Consider the following 27,890-nt stretch of genomic DNA (forward strand, 5'->3'; position numbering starts at 1 on the left):
GCGACATGACAGTATACTATCCTGGTGAAGTGGGTGTTGTAACATTTTAACACAAAATTAGGACAAAGGAATTGATTTCATTTAGTTCACAGTGTGGGTGCACCTGTAGCGAAGGTTTTTCTCAGCTCGTCTCTGCACTCAAGTTCTTCTGGAAAATTGGATTTATGCTTTTTTAGAAGAAGGAATGATTGATTCACACTGCATTTTCGAAATACCTAAGGTATATCTGAGACAGATTAAAAAAAATAAATATTAAAATTTTATTCTGATAGGAAGCATGATTACTAGTTAGACGTTATTTCGAATACAATTCCAAGATGAATATCTGTTAAATTCTCTTTCAAATATATGAATTCACAAATATGTCAAATGTAACTCTCCTTTGGTTGTGGTTCATTGTTCATGTGGCATTTAACCTTTCATTATCTTAGCAGCATATATTATAAGAACTCAAAGGATGTTAATGGACACATCATGACTGGTTGTCATCAGCTATTCCAAGAATTTAAACCCACTTCCTCTCTTTTTTCTTTTGGGGTCCAGAAATGGTTGTTCATGCCGCTCTGTTGCCAGGCGGAGAGACGGAGGCGAGTTGAGAAAAGCCAGACGCCGAGCCTCACTCAGCAGAATCTGCTCAGGTGTGTATACCTTCAGGAAACGGCCATGTTTGCACGTGTGAGGTAAAACATGATCAAACACGCATATTTTCTTCCTACTGTGAAATGCTTCATGAAGAGAAAGTACATTTCTTTAAAGATGATCCGGTTACAAATGCAAAACCCGTTGAGATTTACTTGCGTCTTTGTCTGGGCTGGAGTGACGTTTTTCATTGTTAAATCTGGGTAGTTAAAATGTGTTGCTGAGGTATCTACAGTAAGCAGTGGAACCAGACTTTCCCTTTCTTCTCTCATCCCGTCCTCCTTTCAAGTCATGCTCGGGGATGACTGATAATGAGGGAGATGAGAAAAGAAGCGGTGGGAACCTGTGAGGTGGAGTTTGATGTCAGACGGCGGTGGTTTGGCCAGAGTTGTGAGCACCCTGTCCTCTCTCCCTTGCAGGATGACAGCATCTTACTACAAGGTAAATCAATAAATTTAAGTCCACTGGTAAGATTGCACTGCAAGTTTAAAGAGGTATGCATTTGTCTTCTTTTTTTTTTTTTTTTTGCTTTCTTCCTTTTTGCATTTCATTCCCACAAAGTGGAGTGACCTAATACTAGCAAAACATGTGGGTAAACAAGATTATTGTCCTTGTGAAGTGAACTGGTGAGTGATTCATCATAAACACTTTATAAAACAGTAAAATTATTTTTGTGGCATGGATACTGCAGTTATGTCTTCTGTCAGGCCCTGTAATAAAGGGGCAGACTGGCGTCGGCACCCAAAAACAACACAACTCCCAACAACCCAATTGATAATTGAATTGAGAGAGGGAAACAACAGGCAGACACAACCCTCAACCACACTCCTTCCAGTCAAGCTGCAGCCTGCTGGCCTCTCCTTATCCATGCCTTTTTTTTCCTGTAAACCCCTGCTCCCCCCCTCCCTCAACTGTGCGATGACATACTGTCATGAATTAAATGACCTTTTTCGCCCGTTTAAGATTTGCGGCAGATTTCATGTTCTATCTGTGGGCCAGTTTTATTTCTATGTTCAGAGGCCTGAATTCAGATTTAGCAAAGTCTTGCTGCACAGCGCAATGGCGGCATGATTTCTGAGGCTCAGACAACACATCACTGGATGTTGCTGCTGTCTTCTGTGCCGTTCGCCTCGGACATATTCATCTTTCCCATGGAGTGACCCACATGGTTCACCCCGTCCTTACGAGGGGGCATGCGCTCATTGATGCGATCCAGGCCCTTGGCCTCCGCAAAGCTGCTGATCTTGTGCTGTGGGGAGAAACCGCGGATAGCTGGAAAGAGAAAACACACGAAGAGATCAGCATCCTAATGTGATGGCGTGGACACAGAGCATTCCCTAATATCATCTCGTGCTGTGTTTAGCCTCAAGATATCGAATGCCACAGGCCAAATAATCATTCAAATAAAGATAAATAAGGAGGAAAGTTCACAAAATAGAAGTAAAATCTTACCAACTGGAACTCACCCTCTATGTGAAAAAGAAATGCGAACCCATTTCTTAACAATCTAGTTAACACGTTGTTACCTTGCCTCCTTTTTTGAACAAGATGTATGAATCAGTGGGAAATGTGCTTTCTGTTGTTTCAAACTGCAGCTTCATTGTTAGTGAGTAAAAATCAAGTCTGGATCCCTGGCTAAGGATGCATATTTCATGTCAATGTCCCAGGCTGTTCCTTGTTCATGAGCATGCAACACTTTTAGAAACCAGATGGAGGCCTTTTACAAGCCAAACTAAAAACAATGCGCTTCAGCCATGCATCTCTTTGCAGCACGTCTTTGCGGTGTATTAATTTATTATGAGCTGCACTTGATACTTTAAAAAGCTACTTATATTTCCTCTAACCTTTTCCGTCTTACTCAGTTTCCCTGAGCACAAATGCATACAACAGTCCATGTACGTGTGAAAAATCGGTATTTTGGTGGACTGTGAGACTCTTCTGTCAGTGTACATGGTGTTTTCTCAGCGTCCCTTACCTTCAGTGCATGTGTCAACACATGCGCACTATCCCTCGCCAGCTCCCCACCCTGCGAGTACTGCCAGTTGTGATATGTATTTTACTGTTCGCTACTCAAGACGCGTGCAAGAAAAATGAAAACGAAACTGAAAATGTCACCGTGTATGAGGTGACCTACATTACAAATAAAAGACGCGTCTAATGTCATCTTTATGAAATTTTAAATAAATTCACAGTTAAAGTTTTAAGATCCTGATCGCCACCAAAGTGAAGTGCCACTTTCTGCACCCAGCCAAGAGATGTGAGTGCGGTGAAGGATCCGTTTGTGAGCATGAACATGTCGGAGGTAGGTGATCTGCGGAGCAGGCGAACCTGCCAATGTACTGAGTGGAGGTGGGATGGGGGAGCACCGCTTTACCTTCTCCGTCCTCATCATGCGTCTCGACGGCTTCAATGGCTTCGATGGTGGCTGAAGGGGGGGAGGAGGGGAGCAGGTTACTCCTGATAAAGCCATGCAAATGTAAAATGCAGCCCCGGCGAGAAGGTGGCCCGTGTTAGGCCAAACAAGATTTACATGTCCGGTGGCGATGGCAGCTGAACTCAGAGGAGTGCCATGCGGTAATAATGAGAGAGTTAGTGTCAGATTGGGAGTGAGAAAATTCATATGGAAAAACAAACAAACATGTATGTATGCTGACATGAGGAACAGATTTCAGGTAAGATAACAGAGGTGACTTTTTCCAATTCTTCTTCTATCTTCGTCTATCACCAATAAATAAGTGCAAAGCAACCTAATTTCTAGCATTATCTGATCCCTATAGACAGTTTTTTTTTTAATTGCACAATGCCAACAAGTCTTAATAGCTACTGTGATGCAGAAACATCATGTGACTGCAGAAACCTGCTGCTGTAAACAGAAACCCTGAAAAGGATTTTGGTGTGTAACATCAGGGTTCTCCTGATATGATCCTGCTATGATCCTGATATGATGAGCACATTACCAGAAAGCTAAAACACTGCTCAGTGGCTAATCTTCTGTTGGAGTCGAGAAGCGAAACAGAGATACACAGAGCGAGAGAGAGAGAGAGAGAGAGAGAGAGAGAGAGAGAGGAGAGCAATGTTGGGACTGGGACTATGTATGAAGGAGGAGAGGCTTAGGCTGAGCCTCGTCTACTCACCGCTCTGCAGAGTCTGCCTGCCTCCGGAGAGAACCCCGCTTGGCAGCATACCAGTGGGCGTCAGGCCTTTAAGCGTCAACACATTTTCACTCTCCTCTCTGTCGGAAAAAATGAAGACACCCAAACAGGTCAGGAAATCTTTTGCCGAACCTTGATCAAACTTAACGTATAATCTCTGAGAGCAGCCGATATGCAGCAAGTGCATGCATATATGAACGCACACGCACGCACACAGCAACTCTAACCTGAGAACAGAGAACATCTTGGCCATTTTCCCAATGGCTCGGATCTTGTTTTTGATCACCTCCTTACGCGCTGCAGCTGCATTTGCTGCAAACAAATATGAGCCGTGTCATTGTCAGCTTCTCACATTGAACAGATGCAGTCATAACCCACTGAGTCACAGAACATATAGCAAATATGACAGTATTTATAGAGTACGTGCATATTAGTAATGCATAAGTAAGGTATTGTTTTATGATAGATTGGTATTAGAATAAAAAAATACTATTATTAAGTGTCCATACTATAGATCAAAATGTTTTGTTTTTCAGCTATTTTACTGGATTTCTTACCAGGTAGCACAGCTGGAAAAGGTGTTATGTTGATGTTGCACAGTTTTTCTTCAAATTCTTCAATTTGTTCAAGTTTTTGACAAACTTTTTCCAATTGTGCAAATGCAGTACAATTTGTAGCTGTCCAAAAAATTTGTAGTTAAAGTTTATTATCCTACCATTTCACTGGTCCAACTGACAACCCTGCTGTGGAGAGTTTTATGTCTGGTGTATTTAAAACAGATTTTTATAGAACTCTAATATGAAATACATGCTGTCTTACTCTACTTTATACTTGGAAAATGAAATATTAATAGAAATGTTGGACTCGGTTGCTGTCCTACTTACTATACTACTATACAGTTCTGGTTAACTTGAAGCCAGTGTTGAAACAATGAAAAGACGTGGAAATGATAATCATCAGAGGCAGTGTAGTTGTAAGAAATCCTGTCAGTGAGAGATTTTGTTAACTTTATGTTATGAGCCCGAGAAAAAGGTGCTGCCTCTGAATAAGTAACAGGTGAGATTTCAGCCAAGCCGCGAGCTCCCGATAAAGTACATAAAGACAGCTCACATAATGAAACTGATCCCTCTGAAAGCCCTTTGTCAAAAACTACTGATTAAATAAAATCTTTCAGGTTGTAAAATAGTGTTATTGAGTATTTGTTTCCAGAACACGGAATATGTGGGCAGATGGCCTGACAGATTCCATTGACTGGTCAAGTTAAGTGTATGAAGCGAGAAGCGGAACCTCCAATGGGCCAATGATACAAACAAAAATCATTTTTACCATCAAATATCTCGTCCTCGTCATTCATGAGCTCATCGTCAGAGCAGATGCTCAGCACATTCACCAGCATTTCTGTGACTGCAGAGAAAACAATGTGTAGGAAAGAGTCGTATTAGAAGCAACTGACGGACCACTTTGTTTTGGAGGGGGGTTAAAAAAAACACAACTTATTACCTTTTTCTCCAACAAATGGCAGAGACCAGGTGAAGACGTCCATGAAGTTGGGAAGCCAGTAGGGATGAGGTGAGCAGTTGAACTGTCGGATGTTCATGACATTATTTTCATATTTCAGTACTGCAGCTGTTGATGAAGCAGTTAAGAGACACATTAGAAAATAATGATTTGACTCTCACACTGACCATACTTTAAGAATTCAACACAATTCTAATATGTTGAGTGCAGTTGTAATATTAGATTTCTGAAGTCAGAGAAGTGCTCTCATTGCGGAATGAACGATAAGCCTGAGATGCATGGAAAATCTGTGCGATAAAGAGATTGCAACTGCCAAGAGCAATTGTCTGTCAAATACAGGTACCCTGCTTACTTGCTTCAGTACAGAAGGAAAACTAGAACCGCAAAATGCAAGTTCATCTATAGGCAAGTTATAAAGTGGTATACAGTGCAGCTAGAAAGTATTCACAGTGCTTCACTTTTTCCACATTCTGTTTTGTTACAGCCTTATACCACAACATTCTACACACAGTAACCCATAATGACAATGTGGAAAACATTTTCTTTCAATGTGTGCAAGTTTATCATTTCTTAATAATAAAAATTGAGCTCTGGTGCATCCTGTTTTCACTGGTCACCCTTGAGAGGTTTCTACAGCTTCATTGGAGTCCACTTGTTATAAATTCAGTTAATTGGACATGAACAGGAAAGGCGCATGCCTGTCTATATAAGGTCGCACATAGTGCATGTCAGAGCACAAAACAAGCATGACGTTAAAGGAACTGTGAAGACCTTCCAGACAGGGTGGTCTGAGTGCAGCTTTGGAGAAGGGCACAGAAACATTTTGGCTACTCTGAATGTCCCAAAGAGCTCAGTGGCCTCTATCGTCCATAAATAGACAGACAACCTTCTCTGCAGCAATCCACCAATCAGCCCCGTATTGGCCAGAAGGAAACCACGAGTTGCTCAAAGGCACATGGCAGTCCGTCTGGTGTTTATTAAAAAGCAGCAATGAACGATTTGGCCTGATTTGCCTGGCATCAGGTTTGGAGGAAATCAGGCACCGCTGATCACCAGGCCAATACCATCCCTACAGTGAAGCATGGTGGTGGCAGCATCATGCGGTGGTGGAGCTGGGAGACTAGTCAGGACAGAGGGAAAGATTGATGCAGCAATGTACAGAGAAACCTGATTCAACCTGATGATGCTTAGGAGGTGCTGCAAAGTGAAATGGTCCAAACTGCCCAAAGACAGGTGTGCCAAGCTTGTGGCATCGTATTTAATCATAGTGTAATTGCTGCCAAAAGTGCATCAACAAAGTATTAAGCAATGACTGTAAATACTAATGTACATGTGATTTCTTTTTTTTTTTTTTATAAAGCTTATAAGCTGCCAAAGGGCATTTTACGTTTGATGTACATAAATAATTGTTCATTATTTAAATAAAAACTTGGTATTTGTTACGACATAAACACTTCTGCTGATAAAACCTACTGGCCTATCAGCAGGCACTATGCATAGTTTCACGATGTGTACTGTTTTACCGAAACTCGTTACAAATCTGCTCATATCCAGTTGTGTTTTCAAAAGAAAAAAAGACATATTAAGCCACTAGATGGCCCGACTGAGGCCAGATATTGCTGACACTGTTACATCAAGAGGGATAAAGCCACATGGAGACAGTCAGCTATGTCGACAGTCCCTCCCACGCTCCCCATCTCCCATAGCCTGTAGCAACCGAGACACAGATCCAGGAGCACAAACAAAACGGGGGCTCCCAGATGCATTCTTACATCTGTTTGCCACTAAATACTGTTATATGAACTGATACACTCCCCTTAAAATCCTTCTAACTGAGTCAAAGTAGGTAATGGGAAGCATTTTGAGGGCTTGAGACACTTTTTAAGGTTTTTTTTTTTTTATCCTCTTATTGCAGCAAAATATACAGTATCCAAAAACCGTTCCACAAACCTAAAGCTACAGATTGAAAGAAAGACGTATTTAAAGTGGTGAAATGTGAAGATTTTCCTGACCTTTGTTGTTGTAAACGTCCAGGTAGTTTGGCGCTGAGAAGATGGTAATGAGGGATGGGAATCCAGTGGTTTGACTTTTACGGTACATCCGATAGCTTCCAGGCAATCAGGTAGGGGTGAAAGGAGGAAAAAAACATTTTTAAATATATATTTTACACCTGTAATTGTGTGTCTGTTTTTGTCAGAGTGGGTCGGTGTTTTGTAATACGTACCCTGCATCCTGTGCTTCATGCGCTCGGATAATTGATAATAGGTTATTGCTCTGTAGGAATTCACACACAGCAGGGTAGCTGAAAAAGAGTGAATAAAAAGTCATTTCAGACAAGATTTGTAAATGTTTTAATAATCTGCTAGTGGGAGACATGTAAAAGTCATCATAAATTCAGTTAATTATGAAATCAGCATGATTCAAACAAGATATTCAAACTGTTGTATAATTGCAAAACATAACTTTACTTAAGCTGCAAGTAACTAATTTAATCCACAGCTTCACTCGCAAGGAAATTAAAAGTAAAAATTAATCACTCGTGGATTTATTTATGAAAGTCTTGCTGAGGGTGATGCAAGTGAGTGAAAATCCAATCCAGCTGCTACCTGTTGCAGTAAAAAACAAGCGAAACCAGCAAGTGGTAGCCAGAGCTTCCTGCCCCGCAGCTGTAACCTGATGGGAAATGTGCCTGAAAAGGAAAGAAGCTGGCAAACTGGCTCAGGCAGACAACCAACCTCACAGCTACGGTCCCATGTGGAGTTAAAAAAAAAGCTGCTGCGCATGTAAAACTAATACACCAGTCTTTTTTTTTTATAGTCCTGTTTAATACGGCTGCGAGTTGTGCTGCTGCAAGATTAGGTTTTTACAGCACAAATGTTGAGCATCATTTTTATCATTTTTTTTTTTTGCTGATAAACTTAAATGACTCATTGTGGACGTGCACTTCTTCTGCTGACAGTGTACAAAACACCGCTCCTCCTCTGGAAGGGTTCACTACAACATTGTGGATGTGGCAACCTGTGATTCACTTAAACAAGATAAGTAGTTGCTTCTGGTGACTGATGTCCGCATCCATGAACCCATGATCAGCCACGGCATGTTCACCGCAGCAAATAGAGCCACAAACACAGATACAAAAATATGAAGTCATGTACTGACAGGTCACCGTAATAATTTAGGGAAAACTTCAATACACCATCTGCTGTGGTGCTCCTAACTGAAACATTTCCCCAAAGGTGGTTATAATGCGTTGTTGTCATTCCTGCACTGGCTGCACACCACAATGGTCCTCAATGCTCCTCTCACCAGATGGCTGCTGACTTGTCCCATGGACAATAATGATAAACACCCATTTATCTACGCGATGGCTCAATTCATCTCATGGTTGTAAACGACAAATTGAGCAGATTTAATATTTTGTGATTCAAATTTTTAAAAAGCTGCACGATTCCCACAAACATCGGATATTGACTGACGAGAATCAAAGCAGCTGGTTTGTCGATCAAAGAGGAGTGAGAAAGGGGTGAAATGCTGAGTAAATCCTGGACAGGTCATCCGGTTCATCACAGCCCAAACACAGAGAAATTGCCTCACGCGATCGCATTCACACGTACGTGCGAATTAGGGTCATCGGATCAGCTTAAAATGCATGCTTTCAGTTTGTGGAACGAAACCACCGTGCATACAGGAAACCACACCTGTATACAGAGGTTGCGTCATACAGAAGAGCCCCCTCAGCACAACCAGTCTCGATCAGGTGGCATTTCGCCAATGAGGCCAGAGCGTTAGCCACTAAATGACAAGGTATAAGAGGTATGCACATATGAAATACCAGAGATAATAAAAGCAAGTTGGTTGGGTTGGTGTTGGTATGAATGTTGATTTAAGGGTAATTTTAAGGTCAATGGTAAGTTATTCATATTCAAAAAAAAAGTGGAATTTAACTTGATTCTTAACTTCATCTTTGTAATAAAATTTTTAACTGATATGTGAATAAAACAATGACTGCTGGGGGAATAAATAGGGGGACATGTGAGGGGTGACGAGGTGTCCTCAAGCTCCAAGAGCTGTTTTTATAGGTATGGCACATTTTTGCTCAAGTCCTCAATTGAGATGTTTCCATTTTAGATGCTTCATTGAGTGATTATCCTTCTGAATTTAACCCATCGTATTCATAATTAACCTTCACTAGTAACAGATGAGTTGGCACTATCAAATAAACAATAAATAGCAAATATCTTTCATCCGATTTTAGATATTGTACGTTCAATAACTGACTTTATAACTTTCCTGTAATATTCCTCTAAGTATAATATGGGTTCATGACATTTGCAAGTAACAATTTAAACATTGCCCCAACATTTTGTGGAATTAGTACCATTACACTTCCGTGATAAAATGATCCTTGCTTGGGTTTCTGAGCAGAAAGTTTAATGGTAGAAAAGTTGTTTTTAGTTTCAATCTGTTGAAACACTTATTTTTAATGGTGATTGGCACTGCCGGTCATAGTTCACTGTATTTCTGTTCAATTACAAAGACATTTTTTTGTTGTTGTTGTTTTTTTTTTTGTTTTTTTTTTCATTCCAGGCATTTGATATTTCACAGATATACACTGATAGTTTGAAGAAAACTACACAAAAAACACAGTGAACGTTGGTTAAGGTGTGGGCTTTAACGTGCTCGTGAGGTCTGACTGACAGGTTAAATGGAGATCTAAGTGGTAAACATGAGAAAAAACATCAACTCTCTGCAGCACAAAGCCACGTTCTTCTCTCTAAATGACTGGAGTTATTGACCAGTTAATCATAATTGCTTCATCACTCTGATTTCTGTCCAGACTCGCACAACAATATACTGTACATCCTCCCCAGCAACAATCCCCTGCTCCTGCACTTCCTCACATTCACAGCTATCCTTGGGCCCATTAAACATTCAAAAGTTTGTAAAATATTAAAGCGTGCTCAAAGGTTTGTGCCTGGAGGAAAACAAGGAGAACTGCTGTGCCCTGAGCACCTGGCGAAAATGTGCCATCCTCCCAGCTTATATAGGTCATATGGCTAACATTCCCGGGTTGACCAATACTGCATATAAATTGCAGGAAAAGCTGTAGTACACACCAGCCTGAATATGCTGTAAACACGCTCCACTATGGCTGACAGTGCACCCTAATAGAACTGCAAAATGTTATATAACAGCTTCTATTAAAAACACAGCGATCGTGCAGTTCTACCACAGAAATAAGGGCAATTTCTGCACAACTCTTACATGCCATTATGTTTGACGGCTGCAAAGAGTAGTTGTTTCATCTATGTCAATAACATAGGAATAACATTCCAACATACAATCATGCACTCATTTAAGTCTTCTCCACTCGCATGGTACCTATTGATTATCGTAAGAGAACACAGTACATACACAATGCCGCCTGCGGCTCACATCACAATCCAACCCCCCTCTCTCACACACACACACACACACACACACACACACACACACACACACACACACACACACACACACACACACACACACACACACACACACACACACACACACACACACACACACACACACACACACACACAATGTGTCGGTGAGCCTGTGAGTGAGAGTGAGCGAGGAATTGGACAAGTGAGTATGAGTGAAAGAGACACAGAGATGGAAGTGCTGTGTTGAGAGTGTGTGAAACTGAGTTGTTTTTTTTCTTTCTACTGTTAAACAAAAAAAAAAAAATCCATCTGGTGGTCATCACATTGATTTCCCCCATCGGATTCTATACAACGACATAACAGATACATAACTGAGCTATGCTTTGATGCAGATATGACAATGATATGTGAAGGTTTTGGAAGAACTACTTGGTTCGATCTTTATTCGTGTGTAGAAACATCCTTGGGCAGGACACTGGACTCCATGGTTGCTCACAATGGTATACAAGCACCTTGCATGGCCATTAGTGTGTGAGCGTGCGCATAAACAGTGTAAAGCGCTTTGAGACTGAAAATGTGTTATATAAGTAATTCAATTTGTCACGCAAGAGGTAAAGGTATAAGACAGAACAGATGCATTGCATTTTATGTGGCAATTCAGTTGAACAGTGACGGAGAAGTTACTAAAATGAGTACTTGAATACAGATAGCATTTAACTGGTTAGTTGAAGTATTTCTTGTATTACTCTTTCTTTATTTTTTGTGATGTCTTAATAATGCGCAAGTAACAGGAAGCTGTGTGAGTCAGTCTATTTAGTGATTAACTTCTGCTGTCGTTGCATCGCTTAGCTGGACATCTAAAGGTGTGTTTTGAATTGATCATTCAGAAATAAAGTCCAATATTAAACATGGATTCACCTCTGTGAGAGGGATCAGATTTTCAGCAGTCATGCAGAAATGAGCATAAAACCAGTTCTTCATGTTACAAATGACTGAATGAATGACGACAACAAACGTGTGTGAACAGCAAAAGAAAGCTTTCTTAAGTTTGTTTAAGAGCAGCAAATACTGTGTGCACACGGGATAATTTAGGCTAAAGCTGAAGCTCACAGCATAAATCTAGCAGACAATGTATTATTAACTCTATAATATTAATCGGTTTTGTTTAAAGTAATGCCATTACGGTAACCTGTCCCTTTGCAGGGAGCACAGGCCCGTGTGTGGTAAAAGTAGTACAACATTATCACATTACATTATTGAAAAGGATAACCCTGGAGTTACACTGGGCCTCCACATAAATAATACATGTAATGCATAAAAGCCATGTGCAAAATCTTCTTTCCTGGAGAATTTGCTTTTTAATTTTTTAAGGGTAGTAATTACACCATTCCACCAAAAGAAGGGCAGAGAAATGTTACATTTTTCATACAAGCAATTTGCCGTTCTACAAAGCATCAATTTGGCCATTATTCCATAAAAACCGTCTACAATCACAGGAGAGCTGAGAGCATAAACACGTTGCATTTACTGCCTGTTTCCACTCAAACATTTTTATTTATTTATTTTTTATCTTAAATGAGCTCCACACTTCTGAGAAACAAGCAATTTTCAGCCACTTTTAAAAAAATGCTCAGTATTGATTTTAAGAAACACACATGGGGAGCTAAATAACACGTCGGGCTGCTTTTGCATGAACAGTTCATGAATTATTGTCAGCGTGTTGCTCAACGTCAAATAACTACCATATGCTTGATTGAACTGTTAATAAAAACGACGGCGTTCTCTGCCCGGCTGCATCCACTTCTATTTCAGATATGGATTTTCTTGCATTTCAAGAGGATTCCCAGGAGAATGTGGCGCTCCATACTGTACATCCCCGTATGGTTGGCAAGAGTCATAATGATGGAGAGGTAAGTTTGAGAGTGAAGGAAGAACAAAGCCGCGGAGAGATAGATGACTATTTTAGCAGCATCCTCCACACATCTACAGAATAATCCTCACAGAGCTCCTACCTCACTGTAAACAGATAACGGAGACCATTTTGCAGCAGAGAACGGAGAAGTTATTACCCCGAAGCATGCGAGGCACCACGCGTACATGCTGTATACCGTAGATCTCATTTCTAATCCACCGGGGAGTTATTGACATACTTGGAAAATGGAAAATCTCAATTCTTGGGTGGTGTTGAGAGATATTTAAGGCCTTTTTCAGGGTTGAGTGGCACGAGAGAGAAGACAAACAACCACACGTTCGCACTCGTACGTACTTAAGAGTCACAGCTTAAACTCAAAATGTTTTTTGGACTCGGCTCGAAGAGGAAACCCATGAACGCACAGGGAGAGCATGCAAACTCAGCACCCAGGAGCCGCCAAGACCGAGTCAGAGTCAAACCAGGGACTTCTCACTCTGAGGCACGACAAACTGACATACTATACATCTTGTACTGTGTTTATGTACAAAGTGCATGTAATCCAATTCTTTGTGGCCATATATAATATTTTCCTATACCTTAAAGTATGTTAAAATAAAAAAAGCTGTTTCAAAGAAAATGGGCAGAAACTAATAGCATGTGTGTAATTTTTTTTCCCCTACATCTAAAAAATGGCAATCTCAATGTACATAATGTTCATAATTATGTTTGTTAGTTTGGGAAATAATGTGGCACATCTATTTGGCCATAACATAAACATATATGACGCATTTATTGCTGCAGAGATGTGTGAAATAAATGTATAACTGGCCTTTAAAAAGGAGTTTTCCAATGAGCCGACAGTGTTTGGTTGTCTTAATAACAAAGATTAAATAAAACTGCGAGCTGATTCATGAACGTCGATTGATACCTTAAAATACGAAACAAAATTCAAACCAAATGAGTATCCCTGCATGCTGTGTTCAGGATGTCATCTCCTCCTCAGTGCAGGGATAAGCCTCCCCATGATTCGAACCGGACGACGGCTCCCACGCAGGCCTGTAGCTGTGTTGGTCGTTCATTAAGAGAAACTCTCGCCATAACTGCCAACTAATCTCTTCTCCTCACCTCCACCTACTTCCCCGCAGCTCCCTCCCGTCCCACAGCGACATGAGTACGGCGTTCACTCCCTCTGCTTTTTTGCGCGCTTTTGTCGCAGGGGTTGAATAAAATGTGAAACAAGCTCATTCCCCATTCGCTTTGCTATTATGATTTAAATGTGACTCCATCCTCTCTCTGCCTCGGCTTTTGTTCGACTCCACAATCATCCAGCCATCTCTCTCTCTCCGTAACAATCTGTTCTGCAAATCAAAAAGACAACCGCTTATCAATCATGTTAACCACCAGGCGATATGACCTAAATAGTCGCAAACACTGTATTTCAGCTTCAAAACCATGCTGATCATTTCATGAAGGCCTCTTGGTGATGACGCCCTTCTTCGGATGGCCTGTCTCTTCTCAGATTTGCCCAGTTATCCGTATTATCCGTGTTATTCATAACCATGTTATCTATTTTAGATTCATCTACATATCTTCAGTTTAACGTTGATTTCCAGCCTATAGTTAAGAACAATGTCTTGAAAGAAGAGATCTAAATACTTCTTGAAAGATGAAATTAGATCTCATCACCACTGATTATTCAGTATCTTGATTTTGTGTCGGTCTTACTTACAATCTCTTTTTTCTTCTCGCTCTTTATTGCACAAAGTTGAAAAATGTGTGATGCAGAGAACAAAGTATTTCAGTTCACAGTCAACCAACTTGTGTCTCCCCTTTTAGTTTACTCTATTTTTACTACACAGGATTTATTGTAGAGACATTCACAGTTTGAGCTGATGTCCTCCGTTCTCTTCAAACTGAAGTGCAATTAGCACAATAGTAAAGTCCCTGTCCTTTTCAGGTTTCTGTACATTTCTTGAGAGTGTTTTGCTTTTTACATTGACTCTCGTTCTTTTTGCTTCTTACAGTCCTGAAACTAGATCCTTACTTTTGTCAACCTCTGAGGACGACTTACAGCCCAAATGAACGGATCAAACCAGCTGAAGTTCATGAAATTAAGAGTGAAAGTCCAGTCCCACTCGTGATGCTTTAAGACCCTGATTCATGTGATATGTATGTTGTTGAACAACTCATTTCAAAGCTCACAGGCACAAAGTTGCAGGCGACCAATGCTATAGACAAACATCCTTTCGAAAACCTGTGAGAATCATAATGTGAGAATCTTAGAACAGATAGCTGGAATGGACCGGTCCACAGAGGAATAGAAGTAACTCACCTGTAGAAGTAGGAGCAGCCTCGCACCGTGTTGTGGCTGAAATATTCCTGGGTTTTTTCGTTGCCAAAGTCTTCCAGAGGATCGGACCACAGCAGATCACACATGGGCCCGAATGCTGGTGGTTCCTTAAACCGATCCAACTTCCAACATGCAAGACGTTTGTGTCAGGTTCAACGTACAAACAAGGCAGCTTGGAGTTGTGCGCGAAGCGGGCGGCTCTTACCTTTTTAATGTCATCTAAAGTGTGTATTTCAGGTGAGAGTCCGCCGTGAACACACAGAAACTGTTGATTCATGAGTGCAGCCAGGGGAAGGCAGTCGAATGCATCCATACATGAGTCATACACCTGCTCCGAGTACTTGATTTTACCTAACACGAGAGAGACGTGAGATAAGCTGAGTCAGGCTGAGAATTCATTTCACTGGAAGAACAACATTTACACGCGAGCATCTGATTTTTGTCTTTCTGAGGACTTATGCAAGCTGTAATAAGCATGCATAAAAAGGGAATGGAAATTGAATTATTCAGAAAGCTTACATAAATACAGGTTTGTATGAGTGTTATTATGCTTAAATTATTAATTTAGTTGGCACAGTTTCATGTCTGTGGTTAAATCTACTTTTTTTTTGGGGGGGGGGGTTACATATAATTTGCCCAGAGTTTGGGCACCATGCGCACGTTAATGCATTAGTGTGCAGGTACTGTATGCATGTGCTTTGCCATCAACTCTGCATTTTCAGTGCTCAACACGGCGAGGTACTCACATTCTTGTTTGAAGGTGAAATATTCTGTCAAATGTCTACATTCATGATTTCCACGAAGTAAAAATAGCGTCTTTGGATAGAGGATTTTCAGCGACCAAAGATATAAAACACACTGCGAGAACAAACACAAAGTGTTAGTTTGAATGCTCTTTGTACTGTTTGTGTCTTCCACACGATAAACTTAATAATTTTCTGGCGGGTTTTCACCTCAATACTGAAGTAGCCACGGTCAACGTAGTCCCCGAGGAACAGGTACCGCGTCGTGGCTGGTGATCCTCCCACTTCAAACAGCTTCATGAGATCAAAGAATTGCCCATGGATGTCTCCACAGACTGCAAAACAACCAAAGGACAGCAGATGTTACAGAATCAGAAAGTCTCATTGAATATATTTATGTGCGTCTTTGTACTTTGTGTGCGTGTTTGCACACCACGGTCACTTTCTTACATAAAACCTCAGTCCTGCTGCAGCCTGAAAAAAAGCACAAAAAAATGTTGCGTGTGTGTGTGTGTGTGTGTGTGTGTGTGTGTGTGTGTGTGTGTGTGTGTGTGTGTGTGTGTGTGTGTGTGTGTGTGTGTGTGTGTGTGTGTGTGTGTGTGTGTGTGTGTTTGTTTCTTTTTTCTTTTAATCCGTCTGTAGGTATTGCCTTTTTCACACGCCTATGATGATGTGTGAGTTTATGTAAATTCGGAGCATTTGGGAGAGGAGCAGGAAATTCACATCAGCTTTTTTTATTGGCTCTGAACGCTTGAAGACAAAAGAGGAGAAAGTGAAGGACCATACTCTGTCAGGATCTCATGGCAGCGTCAAGTAGTACACTTTGTACCAGAGGTGTGTGTGTCTCTTCTTTTTCCGTGCCATTTTCTTTTCTTTTTTTTTTGGGTGTTTGCATCGTAAACAGACGAGCCAGGCGGCGCGACTGCACGGAGTTTGTGTTAGCTTGACAGACCTCATGATTGGTATTTGATGAGGATGTTTTGTTGTGATGATATCTGTTGGTGCAATTAGGATGAAGAAGCAGTAAACGGGATGTCATAAATAACGGCGTATCGAGAACGAAGGAATGTAGATGTTATGTAAGCAATGGTGGAAGTAGCTGCAGCGGAAAACTGCTGAGCAGACTTCACCTATTTGCTTTGAAATATCTTCCTGTCATAATAATGTATTGATGAGAGTTTTCTCCTGCTAAGCGTCAACAGAAAAGCACAAACAAGCCAGTAAGTTTTTAATCGTATCAACATTTACATTTGAATAATGTCTATTTTGTGACTACTTGATATAAAACTGCCAACAGATCAGTGATGTTTTTAATACTCCTGCACATACATGTTCTTCTCAGAGATTGTAATTACATTCACACAGTCAGAACACATTCATTAAATTGGAAGTACTTCAAGCACTGGGATGATGGGTCACTGCATTAAGTTATTTCTCTTTTTTTTTTTTTGGGTTGAAAGGACCCTCAGAAGCGAAGATGCAGAAAAATCTGAAGGCCTCGGGGAGGTATACACTTCTTCATAGCGGACGCCACAGCTCTTTAGTGCAACCCTACATCTCATTTCCTCTCTGCCTTCAATTTTTCATTATCATCTTTCTCTGTCTCCTTCTCTTCTGCTCATCCTCCATCTCCTCTCGCTTTTCCGTCTCCCCTATCATCTCCACAGTGGCCTTCGCCCACTCAAAGCTTAGAGCAACGCGAGTGGGAGACTGCTTGTGTGACTAAAGCAATCAAACGCACACATGCGCACAAGCGTGCATGCAAGTCCATGAAACACACGCATGTAAGTAACCCACACACACACACACACACACACACACACACACACACACACACACACACACACACACACACACACACACACACACACACGCGCAGCAGCGGGTACATCCGAACACAGCTGGACCTCACAGCGACTTAAAACAAATGTACCAACACCCGTGCACAATTCTCACTTCATCATAAATATTTCATAGGTAATACATAAAGCCTCCGTTTTCATGATGTCAGTCAAGATGAGAAGCCTGGGACTTCTCGTCAAGCCAAACGTGCATTTCATCCATTTGTCATCTCTGGTTTGGCTCAACACACCAGACTTGCACTCCATTATGACAGTTGATCTGATAGGGTCCTAAATGCATCTGTATTTAATAGAACACAGTTTCTGTTTCAAAATATATCCAAAATATATCCCTTAAGTACTTTTTAATTGTACTGCCAAAATAATCCGACAAATTTTTGAATAAAAAACATGCATTATTTTTTTTTTTAAACAATTACTTTGTGCCATTGGTTATAGAGGTTAGCACATGAATAGAAACCTTTAAAGCAGAGTAAGAATTCGTATTAAGTATGTTTTAAGTTACAGGTGCCACAGAGTAATGCCTCCATAATTTCAACAAAACGAGAAAAGGTCCATTTTAAATATTATTGAAAGCGCTAAGTGCTGTTGATAACATTGACAGCACAAGCTTGACTTCTTTCATTTGTTGGTTTTTGTTGGATGATGAAAATGTCATTTGTTGCTCATCTACAGATGTCCATGGCTCTGTTAGTGGCTATATCTTATTGTGACGCGAATGCTCCCAAATTGGAAGTGGGGATTTCTTAACTGGTAACGTTTCAAGTTCCAAGCACCATAAAAACACGGCTAAAAAGTAATTACAGTATTCGAGTTCAAACAGCTAATAGCACTTAAAAGTTTATGATACTGATGACCATCTGATTCAGTCTAAACCTAGAGGTCAATTTATTTTTCAAACATTGATTTATTTACGCTGATTGGTTTATGTAACTACTTTTGAACAAAATAAGAAGTTTGCATGATTTCCACCAAGTCAGGGATTTAGTTTAGATTACATAACTCAAACCTGTTCACCAGTAGAAAGTTATCAAAGAGAGAAAAAATGCTTCTGAAGTACCGACGAGCTAATTTACATGGACCTCTCTGACAAGATAATGAGGACTTTGCCTGAAAGTGACAGGTCCCTGCTACCTTTAAATAAATTGTTTTTTAAAAAAAAAATTTTTTAAATCTATGTCTATTCGTGACTTGGGCTCCCGTCGGATGCCTTGTTCATTTTTGTACACGTTCAAACGGCCGTAATACAAACCCAGTGCCTCACTTTCCTTCAGTTTAATTATCAACTTTCAAGTTTTTACCATGAAAAGCTAAATTTGGTCCAAGCATATTCCTCCTGTATAGAAGGTAACCACTCTTTTTAACAGCTGGCTTTTTTTTTAATGAAATCTCATTTTTGTGGTCCAAACCTTCAACTTATGACTGGTTACATGCAGAAGATGTGTGTACTATGAGATTAAAACTATGAGGTAGTAAATCTGTCCAAATGTCCAAACATCTAAATATGGACAATCTCTGTAAATTGTGACGGTCCAGAAAGTGAATAATCTGTTTATTCTGGACAAATGACATGTAAAGTGTGTTGAGAAGATATATTTTATTATGACAAACATCTCTGAATATTAGAACAAGTCATATCATATCATAAATACTATGAAATTCCAAATCCAGGTCAGTGCAAATAACTGCAGTCAGGGGAAGGCTGCTGACTTGCCAGTGGTCCAGCGGCAGTCGTTGACATACAGAATATTTTCTCTGGAAAGGCTGACGAAAGGTTCACTTGAGGGCCACAGTGTAGGAAGGAAATGGTGCACAAGCAACAGCCACAAGCTGATTGAAGAACTTAGAGTAGGTTCACAGTCAGATTTCGTAGGAGAAAAAAACTAATTGGTACTCAGTGGCTCATTCGTATTTCTCCACCGAGGTCACAATCTTGTATTCCATCCGAAGTTAAGGTCCCAGAGTGAGGACGAAGAGTCGTGTCAAATGGCCTGAATGGACGCCTTCAGAGATGGATCTGTGGGGGATTGGTGAGTTATGTATTGCTGATAGAGGAGGAGTGCCTGATGCACACTGCAGATGAGCTGAAGGCCTATTAAATCAACCACCTGAGTGCCACGCTGCACTGATTTTATAAGTTATGCAGTCAGATGGGCAATCAAATTTGAGCGTTTTGATGGAAATACAGTGGAGAAGTTTCAGGTTGTAATAATGTAAATTCTATTTTTGATTGAGCTCGGTAGGCTCAAACCAGGATTTTAGATTTAAATACACCCTCAGTCCAGTCCGTCCATCCATCCATCCATCCATCCATACATACATACATACATACATACATACATACATACATACATACATACATACATACATACATACATACATTTACACAACTCTGGCCAATTGAGAAATAACAGTTTACCAAATATTCATGTCTTTGGACTGTAGGAGAGAGCCACAGAGTAAGTAAGTAAGTAAGTAAATAAGTAAGAAAGTAAGTAAAGTTTATTTATAAAGCGCTTTTCACAGATAAAAAAAATCTAAAAGTGCTGCACATAAACTGAACAATAAACAATAAAACAGAACACACAAATTTGATAAATTAAAGTAAAAGTGCGAAAAGCATTTAGCCAAAAGCTTTCTGAAATGAAAAACGTCTTCAAGTGCGTTTTAAAAGAACTTGTGGAATCAAGCGTGCGGAGGGACAGGGGCAAGTCATTCCGTGGCCTGGGGGCGACAGCCTGAAAGTAAGACTCCAAGCCATTCCTGACATTGGACTGTGAGAACGCAGTGCCAAACAAAACACCACTGTGCCAACAACACACATGATTAGACCATGATTAGGCCATGATTAGACCATAATTAGATCATGGTTTTAATACAGCCACCAATAGTTTCTACATTTGTTCCAATATGATGAAGGCTGCCTCTGCACTAGAATGCTTGTCACACTGCTTACAGGTTGCCAATGTGTCACTGTGCTTTTTAATGTTCATCTAGCCGTTGCATTTCTTATACCACAACACAATTTCTAATGCCACTTTATATAATTTTATAATAACTTATCTTTAAATATTAAGTCACATATAGGTAGACAGGTAACTTGCTTAAAAATGAAGCATGTCACTAAGAATCTGAACAAAAGTGTTGAACATCAGAGAATCACTTCAACTCCGGAAAGAGACCAAACCAGCCAATGAAGCTTCTGTTTCTCTCAGATACGAACTGTCACATAAATGCTTTATTTTTGTATTTTTATTTTAAAGCTCAACACAAACAAACTGTCACAGTTCAACAGTCCTGACTATGAAATCTCTTTCATTTAGGCCAGTCATGAATGAATTCCAATAAACTCCCCAAGTGAAGAGGAGGCGAAAGCACATTCAGAAAGCGTTCACATTTATCACACGTTTTACAAAAGTTATCATGAATAAGATGAGATTTCTTTTGATATTTAAAAAAAAAAAAAAAAAAAAGTAGGGATCTGAAATCTTATTTTTTATCTTATTCCAAAGATATGTTGGCAACTTAGGAAAATCAGCTTTCACTGCTGCAATCAGTCGCATAATTTCAGGTGTCTGTGTTGTGGAAAACTTTGAAAAAGAACATGCTTTTATTAAAAATAAGCAAACAATCTTCACTACTTGCGATATGGCCCAGTGAGCTGGATTGAACACTCTGGTGGCGGTTTTGGCTCCTGAACCATGTTTGACTCCCCTGATTTAGACAAATATCAGCCACATGTCATGAGCCCGCTCTTTGGCCCTTGTATTAATCTTTAAATTGCTGTAGCGATTTCATTTGGTTTACTGGGACGCCCAATGCACATAACTTGTGTTGTTCCTGCTGAATCATTTCAAGTACCCGGCGTTCACAGTTTAAAGTCAAACATCAGGTCCAAGATTTCATACCTGTGACCGGTGCCTCGATGTCGAGTATGGTTTTCTCCTGACGCAGGATCGCCGCCCCCTCATTGACGATCCGAAGAGCCACGGCTTCCTCCACGCGTCCCTCCTTGGTGAGGTGGGCCTTCAGGAGGTCCACGCGAGGTTTCCCTTCACTGTCAAACACTTCCTTCATCGTAAGGCGGTGGCTCAGGGGGAAGGGGACAGCTGAGGACAGAGAAGAGGCACTTACTGACATTTAAAGACAGGGGATATCACAGTTACTATGGTTACTGTTAACGGCAACAAGAATCTTTTTACTCTTTTTTTTTTCTTTTTTTTCTATGTTTTGCTACTGTGGCGATATGGCAAATAGCACGCAGAGATGTTGCAGATGATAAATCATCAAGGAAGTCATGCAGAAATATGATCTGCAATAACTCCATCTATGTTTTGCCTGAAGGCTATATTATGAAGCCGCTGCATCCATCTGTTGTGACAGTCTCTGTGCATGTTTGGCATGCAACACATTCTTATAAACATGGTCTTCTTCCCCATGCAGAAATAATGAACCGCAAAGAGTTATTTATTTAAGCGAGAATTACAATTACATTAAAATATTCAAAAATATGCGTCGGATATTATTATTTGATGCAGAAGTTTACATTTACATTTAGTTGTTTAATTTGTATGCATATCACTGCTTGTATTTCTGCAGTGTGCCATTAATGATAGGCTTGTAGGAAAATATTTAAATGTAACATGGTGTTGCTTGCATGAACAGAATGTCACCGTTCTCACATGCTGGAAAAAGCACAGCAGACAAAGCATAGATGTAATTTAGAACATTAATGGTGGCCTAGTTTCATTTATACACAACTGAAAGGAACAACGCCACTGTCAATGCTGGTTAGACCTGTTCTTCTTTTTTTATTTTGATAATATATAACTTATTCAAAGCAGTCACTAAAACATGTGTAAATTTCATATTTTACCCCGAAGGTGTTGGTGGAGGATATTCCTATACTTCAGGAATTTTAAGTCAGTATGAGAATTATTTGATATGTTTTACTATGTGGCGTGAAACTGATCACAATCACACATATTTCTCCATTTGTAGTTGTCTTTAAAAGAGCTATAAATGGAATTCTAAATTATTGAATACTATAACCCTACAATGCAACGTGTTGTTGTACAATGTGTAAAAAAAAAAGAAAAAAAAGTACACTATAACTTACTAGGCTTTTTGGGTATTCGTTTAAAATATATACTGCCACTCGCAGTAGTTTTGTTCAAGCACAGCCATGCGAAATAACTGGGAACAAGAGATGCACCGTTGAAGCAAAAGTGCCAAACACTATGGTGTTTACATTAATATAATACATTCTACAAAAATAGAACTTGCCTCGAAAAGTCGCAAAACTTTTTTTTCTTTCTACATTGTAATATTTCCTTCAATTTACCACTGCTAGTTTAGAAGAAAACATACAGACACGCACAAGTAATCAATAGTGGTTACTTGCCAGATAAAAGGTTAAAGTGATACAAAAAGTAAATGTCCACATTCCCGTTGATCTTATCTGTAGTTTGAGAATGTGTAAAGCTGGAAGAAATTGGCGCGCGCACACACACACACACACATACACACACACACACACACACACACACACACACACACACACACACACACACACACACACACACACACACACACACACACACACACACACACACACATAAAACACAGTCACTTAACATTTCTTCAAGGACAGATATATGGTTTCTTGCAGTATTTTCAGAGAGCTGGATAAAATATCTGTGCACGCTGTTCATCCAGCACTCTCCCTGGACTGCTAAAGTCTTTGGCCATTAAAATGCACCAGTCACCTACCCAACAGACAGCCTGCGAGAGTGTGAAAGCCAACCGCGGATCATTCCTTCGGCAGCAGAGAAAGGTTATTTATTAGATCTGGTGCTGATCGCTGTGCGTTGCACCCGACGAGCTTTTCAGCGCCCGTGTATTGATGTTAATCTACAGATCATCTGGCTTAACATCGAAACCTCTTCCTAAGTGTCTTGGCTGTAAATAATTTATATGGGAAGAAGGATAAAAAAATAAAAAAAAGTCTGATGAAGTCCAGTCAGAGAATTTGTGAAATAAAAACTCAACTCAAATGCACGCTCGCATATGTACACATGGTACAAGCCGTGAGCAGTGCTATATTCAGGAGTAAGGGTCTGCTTGCCAGATTTGTGCAGTGCATAGCAAACAGAGGCCGCTCGGCACAGCCAAATGAAGAGAAGACAAAGGAAGAGTCTCGACGCTGAAGCTTGAACATGAACATGATCAACATGCTCTTTAATAATGAATGCTCGACTAGAGAAGTCTCAAAGTCAGTGTTCCTGGGATAATGAGGCGAGCCTCGGCAAGTGCCTTTATTGGGACAAAAAGATTTTCACAGCGTGCAGTGTGTATCTGTGATGGCGATGTGTGCTTTGACACTTTAGCAGCAAGTACAAACTCCACACAGTCAGAAAGAGGAGGAAATGATTGAGCCCGTGAGGTACTGAGAAGTGTTCGGGATCTTCCAATTACCGAATGTAGCGTAACGACACAAAAGGGCATTAACCCATGTGCTTGAATAACGTTACATGGGTTACGTCGATTATATTCGGTAAATTTAAAGATAAAGTACGACGCAGGAGCTCATATCCCTCCTTCAGACGAGGTTCAAAATGCCAGCATGATAACCAAAATTTGGACTAAATTGGACGAAAATGAGGCACGTGTGGGCCGGCAGAACTATATTTCCGCTCCATATTGGTTTATGCTGTTCTGTTGTTGATCTCCACCTGCATCGTCTCAGCGCTGATCAACACCAGCATCCCAGCAGCGGTACACATCATACGCTGGTACAACCATCGTTATGTTGTCTGTGTGCGATGGTTGTTTCAGCAGCATGATGCTCTTATAAAGGATATTAATCTTAGCAATTGTCTCTTGCAAAACGAAGAAAGATAAATTTGCTAAAAACACGGCTCCTCAGCCGATGTTCTCCAGCAACACGCGGAAACATCCATATGTTGACACAGATACAGAGGCACGCCGATAAAGACGTGTGGTGGCGAGATGAAACGCTGACTTCTGCTCGGCAGCCGAGCTGACTTGAACTATGAAATACTGTATGTTGCCGGGCAACAGCAGCCGCAGCAGCAGCTGACTGTTGAAGTACAGCCAGTACCACCACGGAAAACTGCAATTTGCATTGAAGCCTCACATGGAACCACGGGGGGGAGCACTCAGAGGGTAAACACCTCAAATTTTAAGATCACGGAAGGAGACTGAGTGTGAGCTTCAGACCCTTTACCTTTTTATCATTATTACAAAAGGCATTTTGTGAAGAGAAGTTTCCACCTTGTAGAATAAAAAAAAAAGAGGTGTCTTTCTCTTGCTAATGAGGAATCATGGGGTCATTCACAAAGTGCTGGACGGGTTCACCTAAATGGATTAACTAGACAGCGTGCATTTATAAGAGGCCCAATTAACATACATGGACCTGAGTGTTAGGCTTTCAACATAGTGCCATGTGAGCCTTTTTGTTTCACCCTAAAATTTCCACCATCTCCGACCTGCTTCGGATGAAATTCGAAGTGGAAATGAGTGTTCCCTCTCTGGCAACATAAATGATTAAAGCAGATATGTTCTGCAAAACCTAACTACTGCTGCATCACGAGTATTAATGAATTAATAATGTCGATATAAGTGTTATTTGTCGGCAGTTTCATGTTTACTACTGACAGACCTGCTGGCTTTTACACTGACCTATATCACGTTTAAAGGGCATATTTAGAAAGTTTCCAGGTGGATTAATGCATTTCCCTCCGACACGAGTCACCTGATTTTGCCTCTGGTTGCCTCACAGGAGTAGTAGTGTCAGTGCAGTGGAAAAAACAAACTGCAAAGGCCAGCAGTTACTGTATCTCTTTAGATATGCTCTGTCAGGTTAAAACATGTAAGAGAAAAGAGAACCGGCGAGGAACTTGCTGTAGTTTGAGTTGGCACTATGTGCACAGGGATAAAAATAACTTGGAGTAGATTGTAGTGTCACTGTTGGGTACTTTGCTACACGCACCACACACAATAACTGTAGGAAATATCCGTCCCGGCATCTTGATGGCTCTCTTTGATCACCTGCTGGATGTGTGATTTCGCTTCTTTCTTTCAGTCTTTAGGGATTGTAAAAACGAAAACTTGGTGTCGACTATGTCATCAAAGTCAGCTCCAGGAATAGGAGAGCAGATGAAACCAACAAGAGGAATATTCATACATCTGCCGAGCAACAACATTCTGTTCGGCATAAGCAAGAGCATTAAACAAACACAATAAATTGGAATTGTAGCAGATGATAACTCAAAAAGGCCCCAACTATTGGCTATTTGAAGTCAAAAGGTTTGTTATCTCGCAGTTCTTTAGCAGAACGAAGCACAAAAATGAAACAAACACATGATAGTTTAAGCGTTTGAAACTCCTAAATCCAGAGTGTTACATGACCATGTTACAAAAGCAGAAAAACTGAGTCAGAATTCTTGGCTGCATCACATCTGCTAATATAAACCTTCTGTTTGACATATTTTTGAATCCCTGGATGTGTGTAAAGCTTTGGCAATAAACAACCACAATAGTTTTGCCTTTCTTATTGATTTAAATAATGAAATTAATGAAAATTTAGTGGGGCACTTGGATGCACTGTCAAAAACTAACTATTGTACTCATCAGTAGAAACAAGATCATGAAATGGTTATACAATTGGTAAAATTTTGAATATTTATGTAAAGGCACAGATTAGGAAGCCTTTCACATGTCCTGGGATGTTTCATCACACTCGTCGCACAGTGCAGTTCAATTATGAATGGATGATTTTGTGACCAGTCCATCTAATGATTAAGCGAAGCCTATTCAGTTGCAACAGCTCACATATATAAATACAGTACATATATATCTGCAGTCACTGTCACATAACTGTATCTCACTGTGCAGAATACTTTGTGTTTCTGCAACTCCAGAGCCTAAAGGACAGAATTGTTCATGCTGACTGAGCTGCTTGGCCATTATGGTAATATACCGAATGTGTGTGTTTGTGTGTGTGTGTGTGTGTGTGTGTGTGTGTGTGTGTGTGTGTGTGTGTGTGTGTGTGTGTGTGTGTGTGTGTGTGTGTGTGTGTGTGTGTGTGTGTGTGTGTGTGTGTGTGTGTGTGTGTGTGTGTGTGTGTGTGTGTGTGTGTGTTCGGGCACAGTGCTGACTGCGAACTGATCCACAGTCACAATGAAGCGGGGCTGTAAGTGAGTTATGGCAACTGTGAGCACTTCATCATCCTCCATCGATCCATCCATTGATTGAGCTTTTGGGATTCCTTATAGTTCTTTTCTAATCAAATGAAAACATGACTCACCCCCGGTAAAATATACCCCATTAAATGTCAATTTCATGCCCTCTTCCTCTTCTGCTGGCCCTGTCAGAGCCCATGAAATCCTGCTGCATCACTGCCCCAGCTCCCACCACAAAGCCCGGTTTCCCCCATCTCTCTCTCTCTCTCTCTCTCTCTCTCTCTCTCTCTCTCTCTCTCTCTCTCTCTCTCTCTCATGCCCACCAGAGTCGTGACGGGCACCACCAAAACATTAATAAATTGGTACAATTACAGCCATATACTGTGTATAAATATATTCTGGGTGCTCTCCTGTGTGCTGCTGCAGCTGCAGCTGCTTCATCGTGGGGGCTGTGCAGCAAAGAAAAACCGGATTGTTTATCAACATCAAAGCCTCCGTGAACGCAACTTGACAACCACGAATGCACCACGAACGCACGACAAATAAAATAGAATACGGATAATAATAATAATGACAATAATAACAGGCCACTGCGACGACACGGAGCAAAAAAAAAAAAAAAAAAAAAAAAACCACAACATTTTGTTATGTAATACATCCAAACGGGGGGGAAATGTAGGCTAACTTACATTTCACCATCCGGTCGGTGGCGTTTAAGACGATGTCAGCGTTAGACATCTTCATGGGCAGTTTGCAGTCTCCGAGCCTGAAGCGTTTTCTCTCCCTCCTTCAGGATCTCTGCTCTCAGTGTTTCTGCTCCGAACGCGTCTGGTGCTGTGGCATCACTCAGATGGAGCGCCCCCTCCGTGCGTCGCTGCTGCGCCGGGCGGGTCGGACTGCTGCTCCCCAGGCAGGCGGGCGGGCGGGCAGAGGCAGAGGAAGAGGCAGAGGAAGAGGAAGAGGCAGGGGTGGATGGGTGGATGGATGGATGCTGCTGCTGCTGCTGGATGCTGGATGCTGGAGGAGCTGCTTCTGCTGTGCTAAGCTGTTCATGTGGGGGAGGATGCGCGCAGAGAGAG

At 40.8% G+C, this 27,890-nt stretch overlaps 1 protein-coding gene across 1 annotated transcript; it reads right to left on the bottom strand.

Moving 5' to 3' along the window:
• Window positions 1–1,181: 1,181 nt before the first annotated feature.
• ppp3ca (protein phosphatase 3, catalytic subunit, alpha isozyme) lies at window positions 1,182–27,890 on the bottom strand. Its single transcript, XM_080483211.1, has 14 exons — window positions 27,501–27,890; window positions 21,514–21,714; window positions 15,954–16,078; window positions 15,747–15,858; window positions 15,206–15,351; window positions 14,983–15,122; window positions 7,534–7,611; window positions 7,322–7,416; window positions 5,292–5,417; window positions 5,118–5,195; window positions 4,019–4,103; window positions 3,774–3,871; window positions 3,014–3,064; window positions 1,182–1,911 (listed from the first exon to the last, which is right to left on the bottom strand). Exons 1-14 carry the CDS (start codon window positions 27,553–27,555, stop codon window positions 1,733–1,735), a joined length of 1,569 nt encoding a protein of 522 aa, XP_080339337.1. The 5' UTR covers window positions 27,556–27,890; the 3' UTR covers window positions 1,182–1,732.

This window comes from Lipophrys pholis, assembly GCF_963383615.2.
Source record: "Lipophrys pholis genome assembly, chromosome: 16".
NCBI classification, from domain to species: domain Eukaryota; kingdom Metazoa; phylum Chordata; class Actinopteri; order Blenniiformes; family Blenniidae; genus Lipophrys; species Lipophrys pholis.

Bases quoted from the DNA above. Each gene is read 5' to 3' on its own strand.
- ppp3ca (XM_080483211.1), bottom strand. From the start codon at position 27,555: ATGAAGATGTCTAACGCTGACATCGTCTTAAACGCCACCGACCGGATG. The intron at 15,859-15,953 runs GTGAAAACCCGC...TTGTTCTCGCAG, and splicing joins GTGGCTACTTCAGTATTGAG to TGTGTTTTATATCTTTGGTC. The intron at 3,872-4,018 runs GTTAGAGTTGCT...TTTTTCCGACAG, and splicing joins AAGATGTTCTCTGTTCTCAG to AGAGGAGAGTGAAAATGTGT.